Consider the following 27,165-nt stretch of genomic DNA (forward strand, 5'->3'; position numbering starts at 1 on the left):
GGAGGAAGCAGGACAAGAGTAGTATAAACAAGGAATTGTGGTTGAAGTAATGTTCTTTCCAATACTCTTTGGGATGTTGTTTCCCAAGTCTAAAAATTGTGGACTGATTTCTTAACAGTCCTCTCAAAGATGTACAGAAAAAAGAAAAAGTGGCAAAGCTTACGTGCGCAAAACATAATAATAACACTCCCCAAATCAAAAAACAGTCCACAATCACAGTGTGCTCCTAAGGACAGGGACAGCCACTTGTATCCCCTGATATGAACTAGTAAACCAGTCCAAAATAAAAATTTGAAAAAATGTCCTGAGCACAACTTTACTCCGAGTATAAAGGAGTCCAATTAATCTTCTTTTATGGTGATTTTATTCATTGAGTCAGATAAAATCTTCTTTTCAATCATATAAGGCAGTCTTCAAAATTTCATCCAAAGCCAACACGTGTTTCGTCAATAACAGTGCATCCGCATCACTGACTTCTTCAGGGCTATCAGGATGTTCCTTAAATTCCAAAATTGCCAGCTAATCCGTAGGCTTACTCTGAATGCACTGAGGAGTACTCTCCGATACTCGGATTTACAACAATAGAAATGTTATCCTCTACTTGAACAACTGAATGGAATATAGATCGAGTTGTGTCATCTGATACCGCGAGAATTTTCCGCTTTCTTTGCAATACGGATTAGTTGGCAATTTTGGAATTTAATCCATTTAATTCTAAGTATGCATGTATATAGATGATATTTCTATAGCTCATACCTTGCCAAAAGGCAGCTGATTGCTGTACAAGGTCAAGGACAAACATATAGTCAACATGTTATGTGAGAGATGGCTGGTTTATTGATTGTGAATGGATTGTGATCTTCAAAGAGGTGGGTCTCAACCTCTTTCCTCAACTGGAGTAATGTTGGGATATTCCTTATGGATCCAAGGATGGTGTTACAGTTACTGGGCACACAGATGGAAAAGGTCTGCTGTCTTGTTTTTTCTGTTTTACACTTCTTAGTTTGTAGTTTAATGGTGTCCTTCAAAGGGTGTGCCGAGAGCCATCCGAGATGGTGGGGTTGTCTGCAAGATAAGCAGGCTGCTCGTCATGATAGCTTTCTAAATGATGCAGCTGGTTTTAAAGATAATGTGGGCCGATAAGGGGAGCCAATTGAGGAATGTCTTACAAAATGTCGATATACCAAATATCGACATACAAAATATCGCAACAATAATATGGATGTCAACAATATCGACATCCTATCTCCAAAAAAGTATGTACAAAATATCGGACAAAAATATCGATGTCAAAAATATCGTAATTAAAAAATATCGTTTTTTAATTAAAAAAAGTAAAATAAATCAAATAATACTTATAAATGTAATAAACATAGTTAAAAATGTTATAATATTTAAAATTAATGAATATACATAATGTAATAGAAAATGAATTAAACATATACATATAATACATAATATATACTTAATAACTTTTAATATTTATTTTAATAACTTATAAATAATTACAAATATAAATTACAAATACATCTATACACATAAAATAATATAAATAAAAATTAAATAAAAATGTAAAACAAATTTAAAAAAGTAAGGAGGATGTTGGATAGCGCAAGGATAAAAATTACTATTCCCACTCCAGAGAGTGCAACAGTAGGGAAAGCGTTGGATAGCGTAGGGGTAAAAATTACTATTCCAACTCCAGACAGTGCAACAGTAGGGAAAGCGTTGGATAGCATAGGGGTAAAAATTACTATTCCCACTCCAGAGAGTGCAACAGTAGGAAAAGCGTTGGATAGCGTAAGGATACAAATTACTATTCCCACTCCAGAGAGTGCAACAGTAGGGAAAGCGTTGGATAGCGTAGAGGTACAAATTACTATTCCAACTCCAGACAGTGCAACAGTAGGGAAAGCGTTGGATAGCATAGGGGTAAAAATTACTATTCCCACTCCAGAGAGTGCAACAGTAGGGAAAGCGTTGGATAGCATAGGGGTTAAAATTACTATTCCAACTCCAGAGAGTGCAACAGTAGGGAAAGCGTTGGATAGCGTAGGGGTAAAAATTAGTATTCCAACTTCAGAGAGTGCAACAGTAAGAAAAGCGTTGGATAGCGTAGGGGTAAAAATTACTATTCCAACTCCAGAGAGTGCAACAGTAGGGAAAGCGTTGGATAGCGTAGGGGTAAAAATTACTATTCCAACTCCAGAGAGTGCAACAGTAAGGAAAGCGTTGGATAGCATAGGGGTACAAATTACTATTCCCACTCCAGAGAGTGCAACAGTAGGAAAAGCGTTGGATAGCGTAAGGATACAAATTACTATTCCCACTCCAGAGAGTGCAACAGTAGGGAAAGCGTTGGATAGCGTAGGGGTACAAATTACTATTCCAACTCCAGACAGTGCAACAGTAGGGAAAGCGTTGGATAGCATAGGGGTAAAAATTACTATTCCCACTCCAGAGAGTGCAACAGTAGGGAAAGCGTTGGATAGCATAGGGGTTAAAATTACTATTCCAACTCCAGAGAGCGCAACAGTAGGGAAAGCGTTGGATAGCGTAGGGGTAAAAATTAGTATTCCAACTTCAGAGAGTGCAACAGTAGGAAAAGCGTTGGATAGCGTAGGGGTAAAAATTACTATTCCAAATCCAGAGAGTGCAACAGTAGGGAAAGCGTTGGATAGCGTAGGGGTAAAAATTACTATTCCAACTCCAGAGAGTGCAACAGTAAGGAAAGCGTTGGATAGCATAGGGGGTAAAAATTACTATTCCGACTCCAGAGAGTGCAACAGTAGGGAAAGCGTTGGATAGGGTAGGGGTAAAAATTACTATTCCAACTCCAGAGAGTGCAACAGTAGGGAAAGTGTTGGATAGCGTAGGGGTGAAAGTGACTATTCAAACTCCAGAGAGTGCAACAGTAGGAAAAGTGTTGGATAGCGTAGAAGTTAAAATATAACATACTTATAAATAAATTAATATTTTAAAATATTAAAAAGTTTAATTATTAAATATATCTAAACTATTTACAAATACCAATACATAATTATTAAAAACATAATTACCAATGAATAATTAAGTAACAATTAATTAATAATAAATACCAATTCATAAAAATTAATTACCTATTAATAATTAACAATAATATAATTAGCAAAAACAATTAATGAAACTAAATTATTACTTAGTTACATTTGTTACTTCCCACCCTATTCCCCTATAAACCCATTACCCGCTACAGAACATAATTATCAATTAATACAAATGAATTACCAATTAATAAAAATTGATTATCAATTAATTACAATTAATTTATATTTCCCAAAAATTTATAATTAATTTAATATAATTAAATTACTTCCCACCCTATTCCCCTATAAAACCACAACCCGCTACAGTACTAAAATACAAAATGTACTTAGATTACATTAAAAAAAATTAAATACATATTAAATACATATAAATATACATAAAAATCATATAAAAATCGATATTAGTAACATTAATATTACTAACATCGATATTAGTAACATCAATATTACTTACATCGATATAAACAAAATCGACATTACTTACCTTCGATATTTGGTCCCTTCGATATTAAAAAAATCAATATTACTTACCTTCTATATTCTGTGCCTTCGATATTTAAACATCGATATTATTTTATGTCGATATTTAAAAATCTATATTTTGTCTGCCTACCCCAATTGAGGTCTGTCAAGTTGAGGGTGATGTGAATATATTCCTTCAGGCATTGGATGAAATATGCTGCATTATGTGGGATTCCCTTACAGGTATTCGTGTGGTATCTAGGAGCCCACTGAGCAGATCGTTCCCCCTATCCAGATGCGACAGTATGAGGATTTGAACAGCTTTTCTGAAGTCTCTTTCTGGAAGAAACAATTTCACCTTCTTTAGAAGATAGAGCAGGTACAAGGCCGTCTTTGTCTTTTTTTGGCAATGTGTACCTTGAGAGTGACTATGGTGTCTAGGATGAATCCAAGTGACTTGGCATTCAGGAAAAGTTGAGGTTTTGAATCCATCAAGTTTAATGTCTTGAGCCAGGCTTGTACTGTTTCTTCTTGTTTGTCCTTGGCAAATAACAGGAATTCTGTTTTGGTTGGGCCGAGCTTCAGGTAGGCGCTAGACATCCAGGTCGGGATGATGTGAATCCATTGTCTGGGGCGAAATCTGAAGCAGAGGAGACTTTAAAGTAAAGTTGTGTATCATTGGCATATGTGTGAATGTTGATGCTTGATGCAAGGGGCTCCATACAGCAGCTGGAGATGTTAAAGGATGGTATAGACCCCTGAGGGACTTGAATCTTTTGGGAACTGGAGGTGTCCATGTGTACACTTAGTATTGGTTGGAAAGCTAGAAGGAGAACAGTCAAAGACATTGCTGGTGCATTCCATTCCAGACTCCAGGGTCCACATGAGGGTGAGATGGCTGGCTGTGTTGAATGCAGCTTAGATGTCCTGCAAGATTAAGATGACCCTGAAGGCAGGGGTCATCATGATCTGCTGTCATAAGGCCAATGGCTACAATTTGTAAAGTAGCTGTCTCCATGTTGCAGCGTGATCTAAAGCCAGACTGGTAGTCATGCAGTAGATGGATAGCATAAATGGAGCTGACCATAGACTGATTCTTCAATGATCTTGCGAATTAAATGTAGATGAGTGATTCACTGTTGAGGAGGTCATCAGGGTCAAGTGCAGGTTTCTTTAGGAGTGATCAATCTGGTCTGTGTTGAGAAATTCTAGGAAGATGCCTTGAGTGAAGGAGGCATTGACAATAATAAGTATTGGTGAGAGAGCATCCTCTGAAAGAGCTTTGATAAAGAACAGAAGTGCGACATCATCTTCATAAGAAGTGGCTTTGAGGGAGCTGAGTTTGATGTGAGATGAGCAAGATATAGGGCTTTGAAGGATGAACATTGCATGATTATCTATGGCAAGGGATTGTCGTAAGTGACAAAGCATGCTGAGTGTTGTTGATGTGCTGTTGGATGTTCTTTATTTTCTCACTGAAGAGGAGGTTGAAGCCAGTACATTTTAATGTGAAGTGAGTAATAGGTGGGTCTGCCAGGAGGTTGATGCAATACTTGAGTGTCTTGAAAAATGTTCTGCTTCTATCGGTGGCGTCAGTGAAGGTGTTGGGATAATACTTTGCTTTGGTTTATGTGATTAGTTGTCTGGGTGTTGCGTGGGAAGACTTCAGTGTCATAAGATTATCAGGAGTTTTGTTTTTCTTCCATTTGCTTCCTATTCAACGAGGGCTCTCAGTGATTCTATATGCCCCTTTTGGCATGGGGAACTTCTTTGTCGTACATACATGCTCAGTGGGACCTGGTCAGGATTGATGGCCTGCTGTAAAGGAGAACCTCATGTATTTGGAGGTCAGCACTACTGATATTAATACAGTTGGAACTGACCAATGCCAAACCACTAGCATCCGTCACTTATATTCTGTGTGATGTACTGCATGCAGATGAACCAATGCTTTAATCTATGGCGAACTGTGTAACAACTGCTGAATGGGCTAATCTAACAAACTCTAAACTCTGGTTGAGTGAAATATTTTCAAACACAATAACCCAACTTAGGGCCCTATTAGGATGGCGGACGGACAAAGTCCGCCCGTCATCCTAATGGGCCCCTAAGGGTGAACAAAGCAAACCCAAAAGGATGATGGACCCAGCACTGAAACGTTTCAGACACTCACCCCCAGTCACTATTAGATCTAGGTTAAGTTCATCATCTTTCATTTGCTCACTTCCCCACCCCAGTTCAAACTCAGCCATATCCGAATCAGTCTTGACCCTGCTCCTCATGGGAACAGTCCAGTCTGTACTGTCAAGCTAGGTCCTCCCTGGACTGGAATCAGGCATCCTGGAACCGGTTTTGTTGTAACACCCCTCATCAGCCATGCTAGCTTCAATCCAGTGAGAAAGGGACCCACGTCTGGGCATATCCTGCCAACTTAAGGTGAACGAGGCAAATACAATAGGATGATGGACAGAGCACTGAAACTTTTCAGGCACTCACCCCCAGTCACTATTAGATCTGGATTAAGTTCATCATTGTTCTTTTGCTCACTTCGCCACCCCAGTTCAGACTCAGCCACATCCAAATCGGTCTTGAACCTGCACCTCATGGGAACAGTCCAGCCTGAACTGCCAAGCCAGGTTATCCTTGGACTGGAAACAAGCATCCTGGGACTGGTTTAGGGGTAACACCCCTCATCAGCCAGGATAGCTTAAATTCAGTGAGCAAGGGGTCGACGCCTGGGCATACCCTGCCAACTTAGGGTGAACAAAGCCAACACAATAAGATGATGGACGGAGCTCTGAAACTTTTCAGACACTCACCCCCAGCCACTATTAGATCTGGGTTAAATCCATCATCATTATTTGGCTCACTTCGCCACCCGAGTTTAGACCCAGCCATATGCAAATCAGTCTCGACCCTGCTCCTCATGGGAACAGCCCAGCCCGAACTGCCAAGCCCGAACTGCCAAGCCAGGTCCTCCGTGGACCAGAGGGGCCGGTTTCGGAGTAACACCCCTCATCAGCCAGGCTAGCTTGAATCCAGTGGCAAAGTGAGTAAGGGGTCCACGTCTGGGCATACCCAGCCAACGTAGGCAACTATGCATTCTTACTGGGAGCCAGCACAGTGTTGTATCACTCTCTTCTCCATAGCGCACACTTACCAACATTCCGAGACCAAAACTAGGTCGTTTTTTTCCCATCCTAAAACCAATAGGCCTAATAAAGACATCACTAGAAATTACATCACACAATATTAGACCCAGAGATGGGAGTCAAATTACTTGCTAAGAAACCCAGATCTGAGAAAAGGACAGTGTGGATTTATCGGCAGATGACATCATGAGACTTACATTTTGTTTTCACTTTTAATAATGTTAAACCCTTATAATAATCCTCATTTTAAATTTCAGTGGCTTTTTTTACGAAAACAACCATTTAGCCAAATCATGTAGAAATGTAAAAATAACATTTTTGATTTATTTTACTTTTTATAAATGACATGTAGGTTTATCACATGTCACATCACATGTTTATCACAGGTTGAGCTCAGGCATGGCTTAGAAGGGCGCTATTTATAAAACGACGTGTGAACCTTTGTATTACGTCATTAAAGTGCATTTAGAGAATCAAACAAGTTGTGTTGGGTACATTTTTTTAAATATAGTCAGACTTGCTGTTAACGTGGTATGTTTACTGCTGCTGTTCATCATCCAGCTTTAAAGCATGAAAGTGCTGCTCCCTCACTTTCTCGGATAAGAGATTCAAACATAACCTCCCACTGGGTCTCTTTCACACATAAAAGGGATCACACTGGTGTGAAGGAGGATTTGATCACTTCCTGATGCCAGATTATGCGCTGATAGTAGCTGTAAATGCAAGCAGCTGCATGCTAGTTTTTTCTACCTGTGTCCCTTGTTACCTTTGCTTTCTGTCTGTCTTTTTTACTTTACCATCCAAATTAATCTTTTCTGCCTACTCTTTGTGGCACTTGAGCAGTCTCGGCCTGATTTAGATCTTAGCGGATGGGATACTCCGTCACAATGGTAACAGATATCCTGTTCTCCGAAATATAAGTCCCATTGGATATAATGGGATTTGTATGTTGGCGGGCGGGATATCCGTCACCGTTGTGACTGAGTATCCCATCTGCCGAGATCTAATTCAGGCCCTCTGTCTCTTGTACCATTCTGACATCTTTTCCCATTTTCTATGTGCGTGCCTTCTTTCTTTTCTACTTTACTTTTTTCCACTCCAGACCACAAACATCCACTCCATTCCAAACCAAAACACATGCGTAAAAGACATTGTCATTTGCAACGCAATAGCTCTAACCCTTGCCAATGCGAGACCTATTGGCATTGCCAATGCTTGTTTGGGTTTTACTTGATGAATTGGGCGAAATGAGTTGTACTCAAGTAAGATCAGTGAATGTGTAGGGTGTGACACCGTGAGAGTTAATTGGTTAAACGTGCCGACCCAGTTACCCACTGTGGATTAATAGAAGGATGGCGCCATCTCAACTCAAACTAGGGTGCTAGCAGTGGGGCCATATCTGGCTCGCCCTAAAAAACCCTTTTAGTGAAAAGGAATGCACAATGATTAATAAGGTTTGGCTGAGGTTTCATTTTTTTTAAGAACAGCAAAGAGATTTTATTGCACAGAGCTGCTTATTTTTAATTATATGTGATGAATTCTCATTAATTGGTAAAACTGAGGTGTCTTTTTAATTAGTCCTTTAATTTAACTGTAATCAAAATAAAGTATGGGGGCGGGGCATATGAAGAGACTCAACATTGTTGAATTAAAATTTTGTGATGAGGCCATTATTTGGTTAAGAAAATATCTGATCAAATGCTAACCTAAATTCTATTGTGATCTCCTAAAGAACAGCCAAGTTTTGTTTACATCCATTTTATGAAATATGATTATTTAATTAAGTGAATTTTTAATTTATAATGAATTTTCAATTAATCAAGTGAATAGAGAAATCCTTTACTTCTATAATTATTTGTACAAGTTTTCTTTAAAAAACACTGGAGCGGTGTAGAATATTAGAATATTACTAATCCAATTTCAGTAAAGAGTAATTGATATTTTTTGTGATGCTTCAAATATTTTTTAGTTATTATTTTCAAATTACACCAGATAAGTAACTAGCATTCTTCAATTAACCTGACGCTGCACCTCTTTGCTTCTTTATTCACCTCATAATTTGAGTGTGTTTTTTTTGTTACTGGTTCGAACCTTTATCAAGCATCTGTTTGGTAAAAACGCCAGCCCTCTTTTTCAGAATCACCTCCTCAATCTATCCTTTTAATTCTCTTTCCAGAAGGTTTCTAGATGAACTCACAGTGAGACTTCAGGAATGGGGCCCAGCCCAGTGCCTAGGGGATGTCTTTACAAAGTATGCCACCCAACTGAAAACGTACACCAACTTTTTCAACAACTATAGTGTCATTTTGAAAACTATTGATAAGGTATGTATAGCTGAGTAAATGTGGTATGCAATTGATAACACAGTGACATTGTTTGTTTAAACATTGTATTATGGATTTCAATATAATAAAACATACAGAAAACAAATGTATAGTAAAGGCGAGAAGTAAAGGCCATATAGTAAATTCAGTTATCACATTTCCGTCCATCATGAAAGAGAAGTATTCCTACCCTGGAGGTGGTATGAACCATAGTGTAGGTCAGAGAGAGGTGCAATTGTCTGATTGAGAAAATTTGAATATTGACTATAATGTTCCTGTGGATAGGAGGAGATTTACTTCTCGGTGAGAAAGGGAAATGAGAGAGGGAAAGAGAGAGGATACAAAAGAGGGGTTAGAGAGAAAGAGGGAAGGGGGTGCAATGGATCTGGATGGTGAGGTGGCTGGTTGGGGAGGGAGATTTGTCAGGCTTTGTGTGTATGGGTGGCGAATGAGGCAAATTTCTCAATAATATGTGGAGTTGAGGGTTTCTAAAGTGTTGGTTGTGGTTAATTGCTACTTTAAGTTTTAGGAAGTTATAGAACTCCTTATTGGGAGTGCCTGAGGAGGCTTGAAGTAAGGACAAAGGGATGGGTTTGCCTGTTAATTACAATTTTGATGTATAGACTATTGCAGATTGACGAGGAGTGAAAGTGGAGGGCTTTACCATCTATTTTTATTAATGGCATTTTAAATGAATCATATTTACCAAATTGCTCCTGATTTAAAAAATCGTTAAGAATTACACTATACATCGGTATAACAATTTGTGGTGAAATTTTAAGGTGATATATTCACAACAAACAATAGGACAGTCGCAAGCACACTGTTTAAATCCATTTCTGTCAAGGGTAATGAAGAGCCAGCACCAAATGTGATTCCAAGATTTCTGCCAGCTTGTGAATGAAGGCTCCATGGCACTAGAGACAAAGTGGAGCAAGTTCAATAGTATGGGGACGCTTCCTGTCAGAGAATAGTAGGGGAGTGGTGCACTTGAGTTCTGAGATCTAGGTTGCTGTTACTGTATGAAAAGAGCACCAGGTGGATCTGAGGCAGACCAGTTTAGCCATAGGGTGCTGGGTATGCCCAGGCGTGGGTCCATGGCTCACTGTGCCACTGGATTCAAGCAAGCCTGGCTGATGAGGGATAATACCCCGAAACGGATCCCAGGATGCTTGTTTCTGGTCCAGGGAAAACCTGGCTTAGCAGGTCGGGCTGGACTGTTCCCACGGGGAGCAGGGTCAGGACTGATTTGCATATGGCTGGGTCTAAACTGGGTGGCTTGGTAAGCAAAGAACGATGGATTTAACCCAGACCTCTTGACTTGGAGTGAACGTTTGATTTCTTTGGCATTCTGTCCATCATTTGTGTGTGTTTTGTTTATAAAATAGCTCCTGCCATACATTGTAAGGATATTGCAAGTCTAAAGAGGAGTTCCATAACCATATAGAGTTACCAGGTCGTAGGACAAACTCCTATATAAGGTTGTGGAACTCCAAGATGACTTGCAATATACTTATCATGTACGCCAGGGGAGTACTTATCCCATTTAATACATGGTCACACCATCACCTTTCCCACCAAGCACTTAAAACCTTGGAGCAGAATAGCATATTTGCAAGCATAAAGATTAAAAATAAAACCTATAGTGCAAATGAATCAGATCAAAACGTGTTAGATATTTGATGCAAATAGATATTAGAAACGGGTCAATACAAGTCAGTTTTTTTATTTTTTCAACGGAAAAAACAGCAGTAGCTTGGAATGTGTAGAAACATGCAGAAAGATTTTAGTTTTTCTATAACTATCTAAGTAGTGCAAAAAGTAAACATGTTCTCTCTTGTGATTGTAAGCTAGAAAAATTGGTTAGAAGAAAGAAAAGCAACAATCCATTTTCCTTGCTTTAAACAGCTGCCTCAATTATGCTCCCCGACCTGATCTGAGCGTAGTTCGCTTAGTTTTGCTACGCGGAACTCCGCGAAGTTACAGAAAACCTCTTCAAAGTTCCGCAAGTGGCAGAGTGCAGTGCGAACTGCAGTTTGTGCTGGTATTCCTGCAGCTCGGGTAGAAATTCTACCCGAGTGACAGCTTGTGCTCGTGAACTCCGCGAACGGAGCGAAGTTCACCGCCCGGGCCTACCTTTCACATCGAGTCTTGGCTCTGGCAGCAGACATTGTGACATCAGAACCTGAATGTAATATCTTATAATAGTTGAGTTCGGACGTCTTTTCTTTATAATCAGCGACTCGATGTGTTCACAAGTCTCCGATTTTAAAGAAATTAGAGACTGGTGTCAGGGTGGGATTGGGATTGAAAATCGGCCCGGGCACGCAAAAAAAAAAATCGCCCCACATTTCCTTAATCACTCTGCAAATCACTGCTTTGGCGTAATCGTATTTAAAAAAAAACTGTATGAGGGGGGTAAAAAAAATGCACACGTTATTCACAGTGGTGAAACAAGTTAGGCCACTTCTACTCAGGCCCCCTGCCACCACTCAGTATGTGCACTCATTAATGGGCCGGCCCCCGAGACAAAAGGAGTGACACCTCTTGCTAAACGGAGGTAATGAGCGCCCATCTGTCTCTAGAAAGGGCACTCAAACACCCACTGGGCCGCTGGCTGTGTTCGAACAGTAGAGACAGTGTCCAAATGGCCCCCCAGACTGCTAAAAAAAGAGGCCCACAGCAGCACTAGGACACCGGCCCCTCGGGCATTGCCCGAATGCCCGCGTTACCAATCCGACGCTGACTGGTGTTTTATAAATGGATTACAGAATCCCATGTATTATACACTCCTATTACCCCGGTCATCCTAATGATTGGGATGCATCAAACACCCCGCACTGACTAGAATGCAGTTTTAGAACAAAAATATTTAACTCTGAAAAGAAAAGGATTATAATGAGAAAACTGTGTGAAGTAACAGAAGTAGTAAAATGTTAGGGCACATAACAGATAAGAGTGCTCTGTGGGAAAGCCGATATTACCGCTCGTTAGGAGACTAGAGTTATACTTACAGTACAAATTCACACACATATCCCAAGGAATTCATTGAGTTAACTAGTAAACGTTAGTAGACAAGTGAGGTTGACAGTAGTGTACTAAGATGTTTTGACAAAGCCGCTAGCAATACCCATGACTGAAGATTTGTGTAAACTGTTCAGTTCTCTTTAAAACGTACTTTTTTATTCTCACCTGACTCCACGAATGCTCTGGGTTTAGTCATGATTGCCAAATACGTGACAATCATGATTTGCATCCAAAATGACAAGAAAATTGATGCAAACAAAATGCCATAAGTCTGCCTTTGTATTTGGCTGTGTTTGGATGTGTGTTTTCAATGATTGGCGGGTTTTGTGCTTGTAAATGTCCTGACATATGAAAAGATTCGAGAATGTTTTTCTGTACATTCGTCGTGTAACGTCAGCTTCGTGCCCCCTTGCTATGTTTTCTATCACAAAGTACCTCCTGTGGTGCACGGATCCTTAATTCCTTGGACGGTTTTTCTCGCTGCGCACCCTGCTGAGATGGTGGCCGAGTGTGTTATTCAAGGCTCAAACGGATATCAAGTACACCCGATAACAAACAGCAGTTTATGTTCCTAGATAGTTTACAGCCAGTTTGTTGCAGTGTTGTAAGTGAAACTACTGGCACCAAAACGTTACATGCTTTTTTTGGGTAATAAAGCGCCATTCTGGCTGGAAAGTTAACTTGGCAACTGTGGTCTAAACTGTAGAGACGGGTAAAAGTAAAGTCCTGAGCCAGTAACTCGTTTTGTAATAATAAATGAGGAAATCCTAATCCAAAAATGAATCACTGCGTCTGTGCAATCAGAACTGAGCATAATGTTCACCGCAGAGCTGGCTCGTCACCTTCCTTGAAAGAAAGTGTTCTGAAAGTCAGGTTAGTGAGGTTATACTATTGGCCTTTATCTGTGGCATAAGAGTGCCTCCCACGCTCCGCTTTCTAATGCAACCTGCATACAGCTTGTGGTCGGCGTCAATCGAGTGACTCTGCAGCTGATTATAATAAATCAAGAACGCCTCCTAGACTGCTTTATCTGTTTTTTGCAATTTTGGCTGCAGTCTGATAAATTAGTAGTGTTTAACAATTATTTCTTATGCTTTGAAGCTGTGAACTTGAACATTCTCGTTGTCCGAATGGGTGTAATTTTCGATATTTATGTTTCCCTCCTCCTCATTCCTTTATTTTGCTCGCGAGCAAGTGTCACTCACAGTCGCTGAAATGTCACTCATAAATTTCACTGAAATTATGAAAATGTCACACATAGCAATCTGAAACCTTGGCAGCTATGTCTGGAGGTGCAACGGGCATGGGCTACAAATTTGTGTGCAGCACTTTCTGTAAAACAGAGTTCACCGGCACTATCTCAAGGTGGTGGTCCTGTGCAAAAGATGGCACACTTTGCCTCTGTGCCCATGTCGTATTATAGATAGGGGTGCAGAGCAAAAGGAGCTGTCTGTGTTCCACCAAGAGTTAGTACACAGTCAGTGCGCCCCCTGAAAGGTGAGTCCTCTGAACCCCTTCAGACTTCCCCGTTCAGTCGGGTGCAGTCATTCACAGCACCCACCTGCAGAGGGTATCTGTCCCTCTTTGAAGCTCAGTCCTTCTGCCACCTGCTCAGTAAAAGGCAAGCTGGCTGTTTCAGACAGCTGATATGCCTTTCATTATGCGCGTCCTCCGGGGTAGGTGCAAGTTGGGGCAGGGCGTTAACTGTAATAGGCTTCACTGGCCCGGCCTGTGCCAGGCACCCAGTTAAAGATGTGACACGTTGCAGGCCGGGAGTACGCCCTATATGTAGTATGGGCCCAGATTAAAATGCTAGAGAGGAAGCTGACTGGAAATAAAACTCCAAGTCTCCAGTGGAAAAACCTAAACTGGATAGAAAAAACTCTGAAACAGGCGAAGAATTCCCACATGGAGAGAAAAACGGACAAGGGAGCTGATAGGAGCGAGCAACCCCTATTAGCCAGCTCTCCTGTTTCATTTATATATGGAAACAGAAAGTATTACACTAAAAGAAATTATGTTCTACCTTCAAATGGGCAGGACAAATGGAAAGTGCATAGAATAGCAAGGTTATTCCCCAAAACGAAAATCCTGGAGTGGATAAATTACATATTTTATGGTTCTGTGTTTGTAAAACACTTGTATAAACGTCCTTTACCAAGTATCAATTTTCTGATCGTGCATTTTGCAAACAGTGAGCAAGGTTTACCTCTTCTGTTTCTGAGCTGTGCTGTCTAACAATATGCATTAACTTGGAGCAATGTAAGGTTACATTATTTAAATGTACACACTGCGGGTGCATAAAATCAGGCAGAGAAAACTCTGAGGCCGTGCAGCCCATCATGATACTTCCCCAGACATAAACAGAGAATTTCAGACAGACTCTTCTGGAAAAGCTTGGGAAAGGGTGCCCACTGGAACAAGTGATGTTAGGGAACAAATGGTTGCTGTATGGGTTCGCAGCAGAGAACCGTTCACAGCCACTGCAATTCATTATACTGCCTGAATTTTCTATTTTGTATTTAGAAATATGAACAATGCTGAAAGCGTCCGAAAAATTAAAGTAAACCGAGTTCTGGTCAGGTCGCAGTTGCCTGTTTGTCCTCATGTTCAGTCTGTGAGGGAACGCAAGATGGAGGGATGGGGACTTCAGCAGTGCCCCATGCTTGTAGAGACACCGAATTCACATGTGGCTTTTATTAAAGTCTTGAAGGCGATTAGCAATGTTTTTTTCTTGTTGATGCCAATTCTGATGTCAGAATTTACTTGCAATAAGAAAATAAGTGGCGAACCTTTATGGTGAGATTACATTCTCCCATGTATTGTTTTAAAATATTAATATCTAGACTGAATTGTATTTTGTTCCAGGTCATTGTATGCAGCTTATTTCCATCAAGCTGTTTAAGGGCATAGATCCACTAAAATCCAATGTAAAGATTACTCTCACCCTTGTCAATGGAAACACTTTTGATTCCTGTAGACGAAAATACCTGTTTACAATAATTCATGTATTGCTCTTTTGGGCACCGAAATGCTCAACTTGGGGCTGCATGCCATTGGAGAGGCCCTCTCCCTACCCATCCTGCTGCGATAGGTTATTCTGCTGTCACAGGATCTATTTGCAGAAGCTCTGTAACTGGTAGTGGCAATCAAAGGTTCAAAAGCTGTCAATCCATTGTCGTCTGTCCTAAATAACGACAGACCTAACAACAGTTGGGCAACATTGGGGATTGAAGATAAACTTTAATATTGAACACTGTCCATGCTAAAGATTATTTAATATCGTGCTTCCTTTTAGTTTGTCTTGAGGGTATACTCTACATTCATCGAGATAAAATCCTCCCCTAGATTGATTATCTTGACAGGAGGGTTGAGAGATGAATCCACTACCCAAGTTTACTCTTTTGGAGAACATGTATTAGTAAACCTATTTGAGTCCCTAAAATATTGTATATTTTTGGACATGCAGCTCACTCCTTCTTTTGGTCTTTATAATAAGCTTCTTGTGGTTGAAGAGAGTAGCCTTATAGAAGGAAAGTAGGATATTATGCTGCTATTGTATGCCCTTTAAAAAATTGTACGACCCTTTTTATAACTTTACTGTAGAGTAACGTAGGCTGCATTGGTAATGGACTGTGTAAGACTGAATCTGAGATTGCAAGTGGGTTGTTTTGTTATTGAAACACAGCTTTTCTCAATTTTCATATGCTTTTGGTCACATATTTTGTGTGAGAACACAAAACAGCTGAATTTCACAGAACTCTGATATAGGATTCTCCGAGGCCCACAATACAGTCGTTGCATAGACTCATACCTCTAGAAATGTACCCCAGCTTAAATCAACCATTGCCATTCTATTCAAACTATTATTGTTGCAGTACAGAACTACACTATGATTCCAACATACTCAATTGCAAGTTTAGTTTGTTGGCTTGTGAAATTTCCTAAAATATCTAAAATATTTTATCAATAGTCTGAAAAATTGATCAGTTTTTAACAATAAGTCATAGTCTTCTTGGATGATTACGTATAAAACAGCTGACCCTTTCTTTGTTCCAGTCCATGTTGTTTCTTCTCCTTGGAGGTATGTTGCAATCTCATAAAAGGAGGACACTCAACCTATTCCATGCATTTGTGAATTCTATTAAGTCCCAAGCCAATTTTCTCTTTCAACAGCTGGTTTCAACTACTTTTCTGTGTTGTGTGCATGTTTTTTCGTGAAGGAAAAATCAGTATGAAGTTAAAAATAAAATAAATCTGAAAATTACAGAGATATATCCTCACCTGACTGTAAAACAGAAGTTAAACTTGTAGTGGTTCTTTACGATGTTCTTTTGTTGACAATGTTACAAAAGCTATTCTAATATCCAGTATCCCTGTATAAGAAAATTGGCTACAGGACTATTGAATAGCAACATTTTAGAATATCTGTATACGAGTACCAATGGGTTCACTGCTGCTTTTTCATTGTCAACACCATGCATTGGATTCATTATTACTACACTCTGACTTTATGATTATTTTTGAGCTATTTCAAGAAGTATGAATGCCACTGCCAGAGTGTTTATAGATTAATTTATGTTCCAAAGATCTAAGGCAAGGAAAGTTCAAGTTTAGATATAATCATAATTTAGATATTGAAACCTAAGAAATACATTCCAGTTTCCTAAAATGATCCATTTGAAAAGACAAAATAACGAAGAGTTTGTAACCTATTTTATGCAAGGACAAAGCACATCGGATCACGGTATATATTTGAATTAAGAAACAAAATGTTGATTGTTTTGTAAATTGTAGTTATTTAGTTGGCTCACAGACTTTTTCTTTTTAGTGTCGAGAAACAATGTCCCCTTTCCGGGCCTTTTTGAAAAGACATGATAAAACTGTTGAGACTAAAATGATGAGGTAAGTGATGCGAATGTGATTTTAGTGCTGCAACAATTTTATGATTTCCTATTTTGAAGTAATGTATGTCATACCCTGAGAAACTGATGTACAATAATTGTCCCAAATTTAAGAAAAAATGTCATGCCTCATTTATTTTCTCTACTACCAATCTAGAACATCGGAGCTTGCCAGTTTCTTGCTGATCCACATGTCTGCAAATGTGTTCCTTTTAATGTTTAAGCAGCACAGATATGGTGGCAGCCTTTATTCTTGTAACCCTTGCTCTGAATTCTCATCACAGGGAACATAGATATTTAGCCTTTAGATTTAACAAGTGTTTATCTTTAATTTGTTTTGTAATTTTAATATATGGGCAGAGTCCACTAAATGTTTGGATACCTCAAAGTTTGTACACATGTGCCTTTCTTGATCAGCATGTAGGTGCTGCCACACACATGGTGCTGTGTACACTTGAACACATCTACGCACAAAGTAGCATCTTTAAAATTCACTTTGTTACCCCTCTTCCATTATCTGATCACTTTCTGATTTTATTGGAATTCGTACAGAAACCAAAGGCTCCTTTGCCTCTTTCCCCTGCCAACTTCAAAAGACATTGGCTATCAGTTAGCATTAACAATTTTACAGACGTCCTGTCTAAATGTCTGTCGATAGTATTTGACATCTAACTGCTAGAGAATTCCTTCTACAATTGGATTGATTCAGCTTTGGACATATCTCCAGTTTTTAGATGCACCATTCCCAGGACACACCCAGTACTGCCCTGGTATACTGACAAACTGAAAGCTTGTTTGCAAACAGATCAAATGGTGCTTTAGAACAAGCTTCAGGAACAAATGATGGACGGAATGCTGAACAATGCAAACATTCACCCCCAGTCACAAAGATCTGTGTTTAAGCCATTGTTCTTTTGCTCACTACGCCACCCCAGTTTGGACCCAGCCATACACCAATCAGTCTTGACCCTGTGCCTCATGGGATCAGTCCAGCCCGAACTTCTAAGCCAGGTCCCCCCTGGACCAGAAACAAGCATCCTGGGACCGGCTTTGGGGCATCACCCCTCATCAGCCAAGCTAGCTTTAATCCAGTAAGCATGGGACCCATGCCTTGGCATACCCTTTCCACTTAGGGCAACAAAAGCAAAAATAACAAATGATGGATGGAATGCTGAACAATGAAAACATTCACCCCCAGTCACAAAGATCTGGGTTTAATCCACCGTTCTTTAAATCACCACCTTACATGGCAGTTTGGGCTGGACTGTTCCCATTGGGCACAGGGTCAAGACTGATTTGCATATGGCTGGTTTCAAACTAGAATGACATGGGGAGCAAAGAAACGATGGATTTAGACCCAGTCACAAAGATCTGTGTTTAAGCCATTGTTCTTTTGCTCACTACGCCACCCCAGTTTGGACCCAGCCATATACCAATCAGTCTTGACCCTGTGCCTCATGGGATCAGTCCAGCCCGAACTGCTAAGCCAGGTCCCCCCTGGACCAGAAACAAGCATCCTGGGACCGGCTTCGGGGCATCACCCCTCATCAGCCAAGCTAGCTTTAATCCAGTAAGCATGGGACCCATGCCTTGGCATACCCTTTCCACTTAGGGCAACAAAAGCAAAAATAACAAATGATGGATGGAATGCTGAACAATGAAAACATTCACCCCCAGTCACAAAGATCTGGGTTTAATCCACCGTTCTTTAAATCACCACCTTACATGGCAGTTTGGGCTGGACTGTTCCCATTGGGCACAGGGTCAAGACTGATTTGCATATGGCTGGTTTTAAACTAGAATGACATGGGGAGCAAAGAAACGATGGATTTAGACCCAGATCTCTGTACTGGTGTGAATTTATGACCCAGTTCTGCATTCTGTCCATTAATTGTTTATTTTTGCATTTGTCACTCCGAGTGTGACGGATATGCCCAGATGTGGGTCCCATGCTCTCCATGCCACTGGAGTCAAGCTATCCTGGCTGATACGATGGGAAACCCCGAAACCGGTCGTAGGATGCTTGTTTTCAGTCCAGGGAGGAATTGGCCGGGCTGGACTGTTCCCATTAGGTGCAGGGTTAAGACTGATTTGCATATGGCTGGTTCCAAACTGGAATGGCATGGTGAGCAAAAAAACGATGGATTTAGGGCCAGATCTCTGTACTGGGGTGAATGTATGGCATTGTTTTGCATTCTGTCCATCAATTGTTCTTTTTGCATTAGAACAAGCTTCAGCACTATCAACAGTGACACCTATTATAAATGCACATAATTTTTATAACCTCTTTTCACCCTGAACATATATTATAGACTCTCAGTGCCACTTAAGAAGCTTTTACATTTGTTGCTGAATTCTCCTCTTAAAGCTGCAGTCAAAGTCGCAAGTAAATGTGGAAAAAAGCAAAGGCGTCCCTCTTATTAAAGAAGTACACTGCAGATCTCATGATTTATCTCAACTAAAGGACATTGGGATGTCCATTTATGGCCAAACTTACTGAATCGTTGGTCAACATGTAGCACTGCACCCTTTTTTGTTTTTTTGTGAGAAATAACTCCTACTTCGATTCAGCTCAGTTTGACTTCCAACCAGATCATCCATGGATCCTCCTGAATCTCTGCACTGCATTAGCCAAAGCCCCCATCTCATCCTCATAGCTCCTTTGTGGTAAAAGGGGGTTGGTGGTGCTGCCCTTCAGTTGTTCGCCTCTTTTCTTGCAGACTGAGAATAAACTGTGCAACTTACCAATTTTGGGCCTGCTTACCACCCTATTTTTGAGGCATTCACCAGGGTCCCTCTCAGTTATACACTGCTTGACCTTTTGTATCATCTCCCTTGCCTGCCTCATACAAAAATATGGCTCTGGCTTTTTACCTGCACATCTAACATGCAATTAGTTCCTGAAACTCAGCCTTCTTCAGACATTCACCAATTGCTAGAGGTTTTACAAACGTTCCTAGGAAAAGTTTCAGAATTGATGTCCTATAATATTTTCAACCTAAATGCTGATAAAACAGTGTTCACTGTCTTTAGTTGTCATAATGCCATGTGGCCTTTCATGCTTGTAGTTGGCCATAATTTCTTTTCACCAAAACATTTTTATTACATTTGAGGTCATTGGTTTTTGGCATATCCAGCTGATATCACAGTATTAATACATGCACATTTCTGACGCATCTTTTGAAATTCCATTATAATTACCAGTACAGTTTTGCCTATGGTGATCTCACAGACTCTTTAGCTTTACCCCTCCTTCCCTTTAGTTGAGATGACCGTTAGAGCTTCCATGATCAGCCATAGAGGTCTACATTCGATTGTTAGACCGTCCTACATTTACCCGTATTTAAAGTACACATTACCTAATATGCTTATACAAGAAATATGCCCTGCGTTGCACAGTGCCAAAGTAAATCACTATATCTCTACTTCAAACAATTTGGGGGCCATCCACAGTGGTGGGTGTGATGGTGAGGAAGTCCCATTGTCAGAATTGTGAAAGAAGATCCCACATTGAATCAAAGTCTTTGCCCTCTTCGGACATATTACAGGCCAGCTTTTACCTGCCCATAATTTTCCACAGTCTCGTCCACCAATGGCAATATATGGAGGCTCATTCTTCTGCCAAACTTCTGCCACTGTAGTTTTTGCTGCTCTAAACTATACCAAATTAAGATTTTGTCACCACTGGATTGGTAGTGCATGTCAGTAATATGCGCTCCTGAGACTAAAAACATGAATGACTGTGGGAGCGAGTAGCCTGTATTTTCCTCATACTTGCAAAAACCTCTCTCCAAAAGAGTTTAACCTTTGGACACTCCCACCAAAATATGTGCCAGCTCGCACATTGGGCCACAGTCTCTTTAGAAGAGTGGGCCAGCTATAAAATAAAAAGTATATAATATGGTAAGGTACATATACCAATCAAAAAGACATTTATAATGTGCCTCCTTTCCTAGAATACTTTGTGTTGCTTTGTTGAGGCTTCTCCAGATCTGTGCCTACTATATCTCTGTAAGTTCTGTGCCCATTAGTAAGTTCCATTGGTCATTATAGAGGTGGTTAGTCTCCAATGTTGCGTTTAATAGTAACTGGTGCAGTGCGGATATATTTCCCTTGCCTCCCAGGGCTCTATGAACAAAGTTCTCTGTGGGTGAATGTTTTCATCCTTATTTGGAGGGTTGTAAGAAACCGACTCACTTAGTGAACATATTACTTAACATACAACAGTCACCATTTTGTTGGGTATCAAATGGGTCCGGTCGTAATACTGGGTAGAATACAAGATAATAGTGTATGGAAGTATGGAGGGGAGGATAGGTAGTCGGCTTCAAATGTTTGTTTACCTTGTCCCAAACTGTTAGTGTTGTAAGTTATACATTGGGGGGGAGGTCTGTCTATTCTGGGTTACCAAAAAACACAGTTGATGGACAGAATGTAGAACAATGTCATACATTCATCCCAGTACAAGGATCTGGGCCTAAATCCATCGTTTTTTTGCACTCCACACCACCCTGGGTTAGACACTGGCTATATGCAAATCAGCTCTGACCCTGTGCCTTATGGGAACAGTCCAGTCCGAACTACCAAGCCATGTCTTTCCCAGACCGGAATCAAGCATCCATTCTGGGTTACCACACTGAATCCCACACTGAAGGACCTACAATTGTCCTGTCCATGTGTAACCATATTTTTTTGGCATCCCACAAGCACCAATCTGCTACAGCTCTTAATTTGTATGCAGTGTAAGGCCATTTCTCCCTTTGTCGGCAAAGGACTTTATATGCTTTCTCTAGGTCTCTTCCCTCCCCAAATGTATTTCAGAATCATACTATTAAGGGAGGGCATAGAAAGTTATTGGTATCAGTAGGGCTTGTAAGATATCAAGCATTCATTTTGATGGTAATAATTCTACCCATGTAGGTCTTCCTGTCTTTTTAGGTCCCCTTATATTTCCACCAAGGGTTGTAACAGATTCTCTAGATATAAATCTACAACCTCTGGTGTCAGTTTTATCCCTAGATAAGTAATTCCTCCTATAGCCAATCAGAAATTGGGATGTTCCTGCAATCTCATCTTCATTGTTTGTGGAAGGGGCAAGTTCAGGGTTTCTGATTTAGTTGTGTTAAATTTGATGCCTGCCACTTTCTCATAGTGTTAAGTGGTGTTATATTCTGGGGAGTGATCTGACTGGCTCCACCAATGTTAAAAGCACATCATCAGCAATCTTGTGCTCTTCTCAGTCAAATTCCTCCCCGTCATTCCTGATATGAATGGGGTTTGATACTAAGGGCCAATAAGAGTGGAGAAAGTTGGCAGCCCTGGCCAATCCTCCTCCAAGCAATGCGGGTCAGAGATCCCCGGTTATGATCAGTCGGAATCTAGGTGCACAGTGCCATGCCATTGTTATAAACTTTGGCCCCCATCCCCGCTGCCACCATGGTTTTACTCATGAAGCACCAGTTGACACGGTCAAATGCATTTTTCTGTATTTAACAAGCACCATTTTCTCTTTTGAAACCTGATTTATATTGATGTATAAGTGCTTGGAGGATATTCTCTGGAAGCTCGTCCAGGATTTTGGTGAAGATTTTAACATCTACATTTAGTAGATCAATTGGAAAAGCATTGCCCCCGGTCCTTGGCCTTTCTGTATATTAGTGAAATGGTGGCGTGGGCCACTGTGAGAGTAACACCTCCCATTGTCGAGAAGGAATTGTATAAGCGTGTTAGTATAGGTATTAGTGTGCTCAGGAATGCCTTGTATAAGCTTCTCAAAAACCCATTTGTGCTGGGTGTCTTGTTAGGTTTTTGTCGTTTTATGTCGGTTTTATAACGGTTTAAACTTCCTCTTCTTAGATTGTGGTCTCCAGATCTGAACCCTAGGTGGTTATAACTCTGGCGAGATGACAAAAAACAAGTATTCATTCTGCAATGACTAGTGAGTGTTCTGAGGTATAAAGTGCAGCATAATATTTGTGAAAAGCCTTACATTTGTCGTTGTTCCCATTCACTGAGTAATCCTTTCCAAAGACCTGTTCCTGTTTGCTAAATAGATTTCTACATTGTTTCCCTGTAAATAGTAGACATGTTTGAGGCACATTAGCAATAGTTCTGCCTTACTGGTATCTAAAATATGTAGTTGACCCCTCACGGAGTTAACCTCTCCTAATAGGCTGTGGTAGAGGGTCTCTCTATATTTTCACTCTATTACTTTGGGCTCTTTTCATAGGTTTTCATTGTACTGGTGTCTCAACTTTTTGATGTAAAAGACTATTGTAATGCATGTACTCCACGCATCAGCTTTGAATGCATCTCATATGGTTGATAGTGAGACCGCTTGCATATAATTTATCTTAAAATAGTCTGCAATTTGAGTGTGTAATTTCCCTGGCAATACTGGATCTCTGAGTAAGGAGGGATGAAGCATCCACCAGCTGTTTCGTTTTGGTTGCTCTCCCCAGGACAATTCTATGGCATGGTCGAAAGTACTATCATCCCATAACTGAGCAGGAGAACAAAGAGTGCAATGGATTATTAACCATGATGTAGTCAGTCTCAGTCCTGGCATATGTCCATTAGACATGTGAGAATGACATAATATCCTGTTGTGATTGTGTTGTTTCCTCCAGACATCACAGAGCCCAAGTTCTTTAACCCCTTCCGAGCTCATGACGAGCTGAGCTCGTCATGAGTTACGCCGCTCGCACGCTCATGACGAGCTCAGCTCGTCATGTAACGCGGCTTTTCGAAAAACGCAGCGCGCAGCGGGAAAACCGCTAGCGCGCATGCGGTTAAGATTAGCTTTAAGTGTTTTGGAAAACTGTGCATGTGTCTGTCACTATTCTACTCAATGTTGGGTTCTATACCAAGTCTACCACCAGGAGAATATCTCCTTCTGCGAACTCCACTAGGACATCCACTACTCCACACAGAAAGTTATCTTGGTCAGTGTTCTGGGCATATAGCGTTGCTATAGCAAGTGTCTTTCCCAATAGTAGTCTACTAACCAGGAGATCTCTTCCCTCCTTGTCTATCCTAAGATCTGTTAATATGAAAGGCAAATGTCTGTGTAAAAGGAGTGCCATCCCGTTGTGTCTGTACATATTGCACACACTAGAGCGTAGGTGTGGGACAGTACGATGACCAAATGACTAGGGAGGCCTCAGAAGCTATTAAAGTTTCATTCTTCTAATTAGACAACGTCTTCTTTTGTGGCCTGTAGGGTGTTGGCTGCATGGCATGGCCTGTCCCTACTTCTAACAGCACAGGCACCCAAACCCACACCTGTATGGCATTTGGCTGTGCATGCCATGGGCTTTTACTCTACCTATAAGGTTTTGGGTTGGGTGCCAGTTACCCTTACTATGGCCAATAGGGCTGCATACAGCAACCTTATCAATGATACAAAGTGTGGTCTGAATCACATATTTTCTAATAAGAGAACCACGAAGCACCATTCAACGGAGCTAAAATCTTTGTCTGCATCTAGTGATGCCAGTGCAGTCAGCTTTTCAGCTCTACTACAGAGTGATATATTATTATGTAGTTTATGTATATTAAGCCAGTTATCAAATTTGTCCAATTGAATTTGTGCAGGGGTCTCCAAACTTTTCTCTACCAAGAGCTACTTATGTTCAATAAAAATCATCCGAGCTACTAATATTGTTAGAGTGGTAATTGTGACCACATTTGGCAAGATTACATTAGTGGCCACCTTATGCAATATTTCAGGAAGGGGTCACCTCAGTTCATCAGGAATGGTTGCTAGCAGTGAAGTAAAAAAGACTTTCTCAATGTGGAATGACTCTTCGTGGGTAATACATAAGGCCCATAGCTGCAATGCACCTGGCAAAAAAAGGTAATAATATTAGTAATAGTGGTCCTTAACTCCACATGATTTATCACTGAAATATATTTTAGAAATAAAACCATTATTCTCCAAGCATCAGTCTATGAGATCTGAAAATACACACATTTTCATTTCAATTAAATGCTTTTCAATTTTGGGATAAATATAATATTTCGAGTAAGCAAACATGTCTAGTAGACTTGGCTGCACACTGAAGAGCTACTCACAGGTAGCTAGGGAGCTTCCAGCAGGTCACATGCTACTGGTTGTAGAAGCCTGAATTAGAGTATGCATAATCAAGAATATTCTTTATTACTAGTACGTTGGCCAATATTTTAGCCTCGTGATTGGCCAGTAGAAAGAGTATTTGTTTTTCCAGTTTTATAGATCAGTTATATGGAGGCAGTTTTCAAATATTTTGGTAACCCCTAGTCCTTCTTAGATGTTAAATATATGCCAGACATTGGTTGGACACTTTTTTCGATCTAGCCCAAACATTTTTCTTGATTATTAGTGGAGACATTGCAGTTTTAATTTCCTCTGCACTAGTTGCTCCTTCAAGCATTAGTTTATGTTCTGAATTTAATTGCTTCATCTGGCAGTCTGCTTCGCAAAGTTCTTAAATATACTTGGCAAATGGTATCTGCAACTGATTCAGCTACTGTCACCCTAACCCCTTCTTCGGTTTTTTACCTCTGCTATTTGTCTTGATTCTTCTTCCCTTACCCACTCCATATAATCTTTTTTGTTTGCCTAAGTAGTGTGAGCTGGATTGTATATTAATCTCTTTTGCTCTTTAGTAATCTTACAGTGTGGTCAGTGGGATTCTGTGTACTTTCCTTTTCAAGCTTATCCCTGTCAAAAAAGAGCTGTACACCTCTAATGTGCATCTCAGTGGGATGTGGCAGAAATAAAAACTATAGTATCTTGTGTGATGGTCTTAGTGGCCTCCCATGCAAAAACAACAGTTGATGGACAGAATGCATTTTTGACTGACCCTATATTTTCTGTAAACTAGTTGACAGTAGCTAGTGACCATGCTTCCACCATCTTTCTGCCTTTAAGCCATCCATATGCCAGTCCAGTCCCTTTCCTACTGCGTGGATCTATTGGCATCACCACCATCTGAGTGGTCTGATATTCCTTGCACTGGGTATGTGGGATAGTTGACTCTGTATGCCTGTGTCCATCTGGTAAACTAGTGATCTGTTGCTGAGTAGAAGTTATTTGCTTCTTTGTCAAAGCAATAGTATTTTTATTAGGCCTGGGTAGTAAATTCCATTCCGCTGGCAGAATTTGCGGAATTTAGGTTATTTCAAGTGCCGCAGAGAATGCAGAATTGCCAAAAATTCAGCGAGTTCGCAGAATTTTTTGTTTGTTCGCGCTTTCAAAATGTGTGTTTGCAAGATATTTCTCCCCGAGCACGCAAACAGCATTCGCGAACAGGAAAACAGCATCGCGAACGGGAGGAACAAGCAATTCCGCATGTTCGCGGACCTTTTGCATGCTCGCGTAGATTTTTTACCATTTCGCTGAGCTTTGTGCAGCGCGACTACGCAAATTCCGCCCACCCCTAATTTTTATGACCCATCTTGACCTCTCCATACATCATGGTGGTCCGTAGCATTAACAAATAGCATTAACAAAGTACTTCACTAGCGCCATCAGACTTCCTAATCCCTGATCTTTCAAAGGAATCTTTCATAATAAAATTAAAATCCTTTCCTGTCATCAGCAAGGTCTATGGGAGCTTTAGTTGGAGTGTGTCTAGCATCTGCAGCAATAAGGATTGTAACCCAGGAGGCATATAGAATATAGACGTTGACTGGTAATGTTTGTTCACTCTCTCGTGTTCCCAAGGCTACTGCATAGTGTCCCCCACTGTCTGTCCACAACTTTTCTACTGTGAAAGTTGTGAATATATGAATCATAGTTTCTACACCACTGAATTCCGAAATGTCTGAGTGGCAAAGTAGTATATATTTCCACATCACCTGTAGAGTGGCAATTTCCTCTGAGCTATATCTCTTGTAAGTATATTATTCCAGCTCTCTGATTTGATATAAAGCACCATTTTCTATACTGTTGTCCACAAATTTGTGGTCCAAGTAATACACTTAAGGGACCTTGTTGTGTGGGTTTAATATTTATGTACTTCAGTTTCCCACAGCATGCTTCTCCTTCACTTTGTTCCTATTTTTTTTACTATTACATCCTCATGCCGAACAGTGAAACTATATCAAACAACTCCACTTTCCCCCATCCCATACAATCGCACCATGGGCTAAGCACTGACCCAAATCCCAATACATGTTGTGTCTTGTCACCTTGGCCCAACACTAAGTAAGCAACTAACTTGTT

At 40.4% G+C, this 27,165-nt stretch overlaps 1 protein-coding gene across 1 annotated transcript in view; it reads left to right on the forward strand.

The window, feature by feature from the left end:
* The window catches only part of ECT2L (epithelial cell transforming 2 like), a 449,543-nt gene that overhangs the window by 300,388 nt on the left and 121,990 nt on the right, over window positions 1-27,165 (forward strand). Inside the window, exons 16-17 of the mRNA XM_078649356.1 lie at window positions 8,877-9,024; window positions 16,883-16,956. Coding sequence (XP_078505482.1) covers window positions 8,877-9,024; window positions 16,883-16,956 — 222 coding nt within the window. The remainder of the gene's footprint in view (window positions 1-8,876; window positions 9,025-16,882; window positions 16,957-27,165) is intronic.

The sequence above is a fragment of the Lissotriton helveticus genome, chromosome 6 (genome assembly GCF_964261635.1).
Source record: "Lissotriton helveticus chromosome 6, aLisHel1.1, whole genome shotgun sequence".
Lineage (NCBI taxonomy): Eukaryota > Metazoa > Chordata > Amphibia > Caudata > Salamandridae > Lissotriton > Lissotriton helveticus.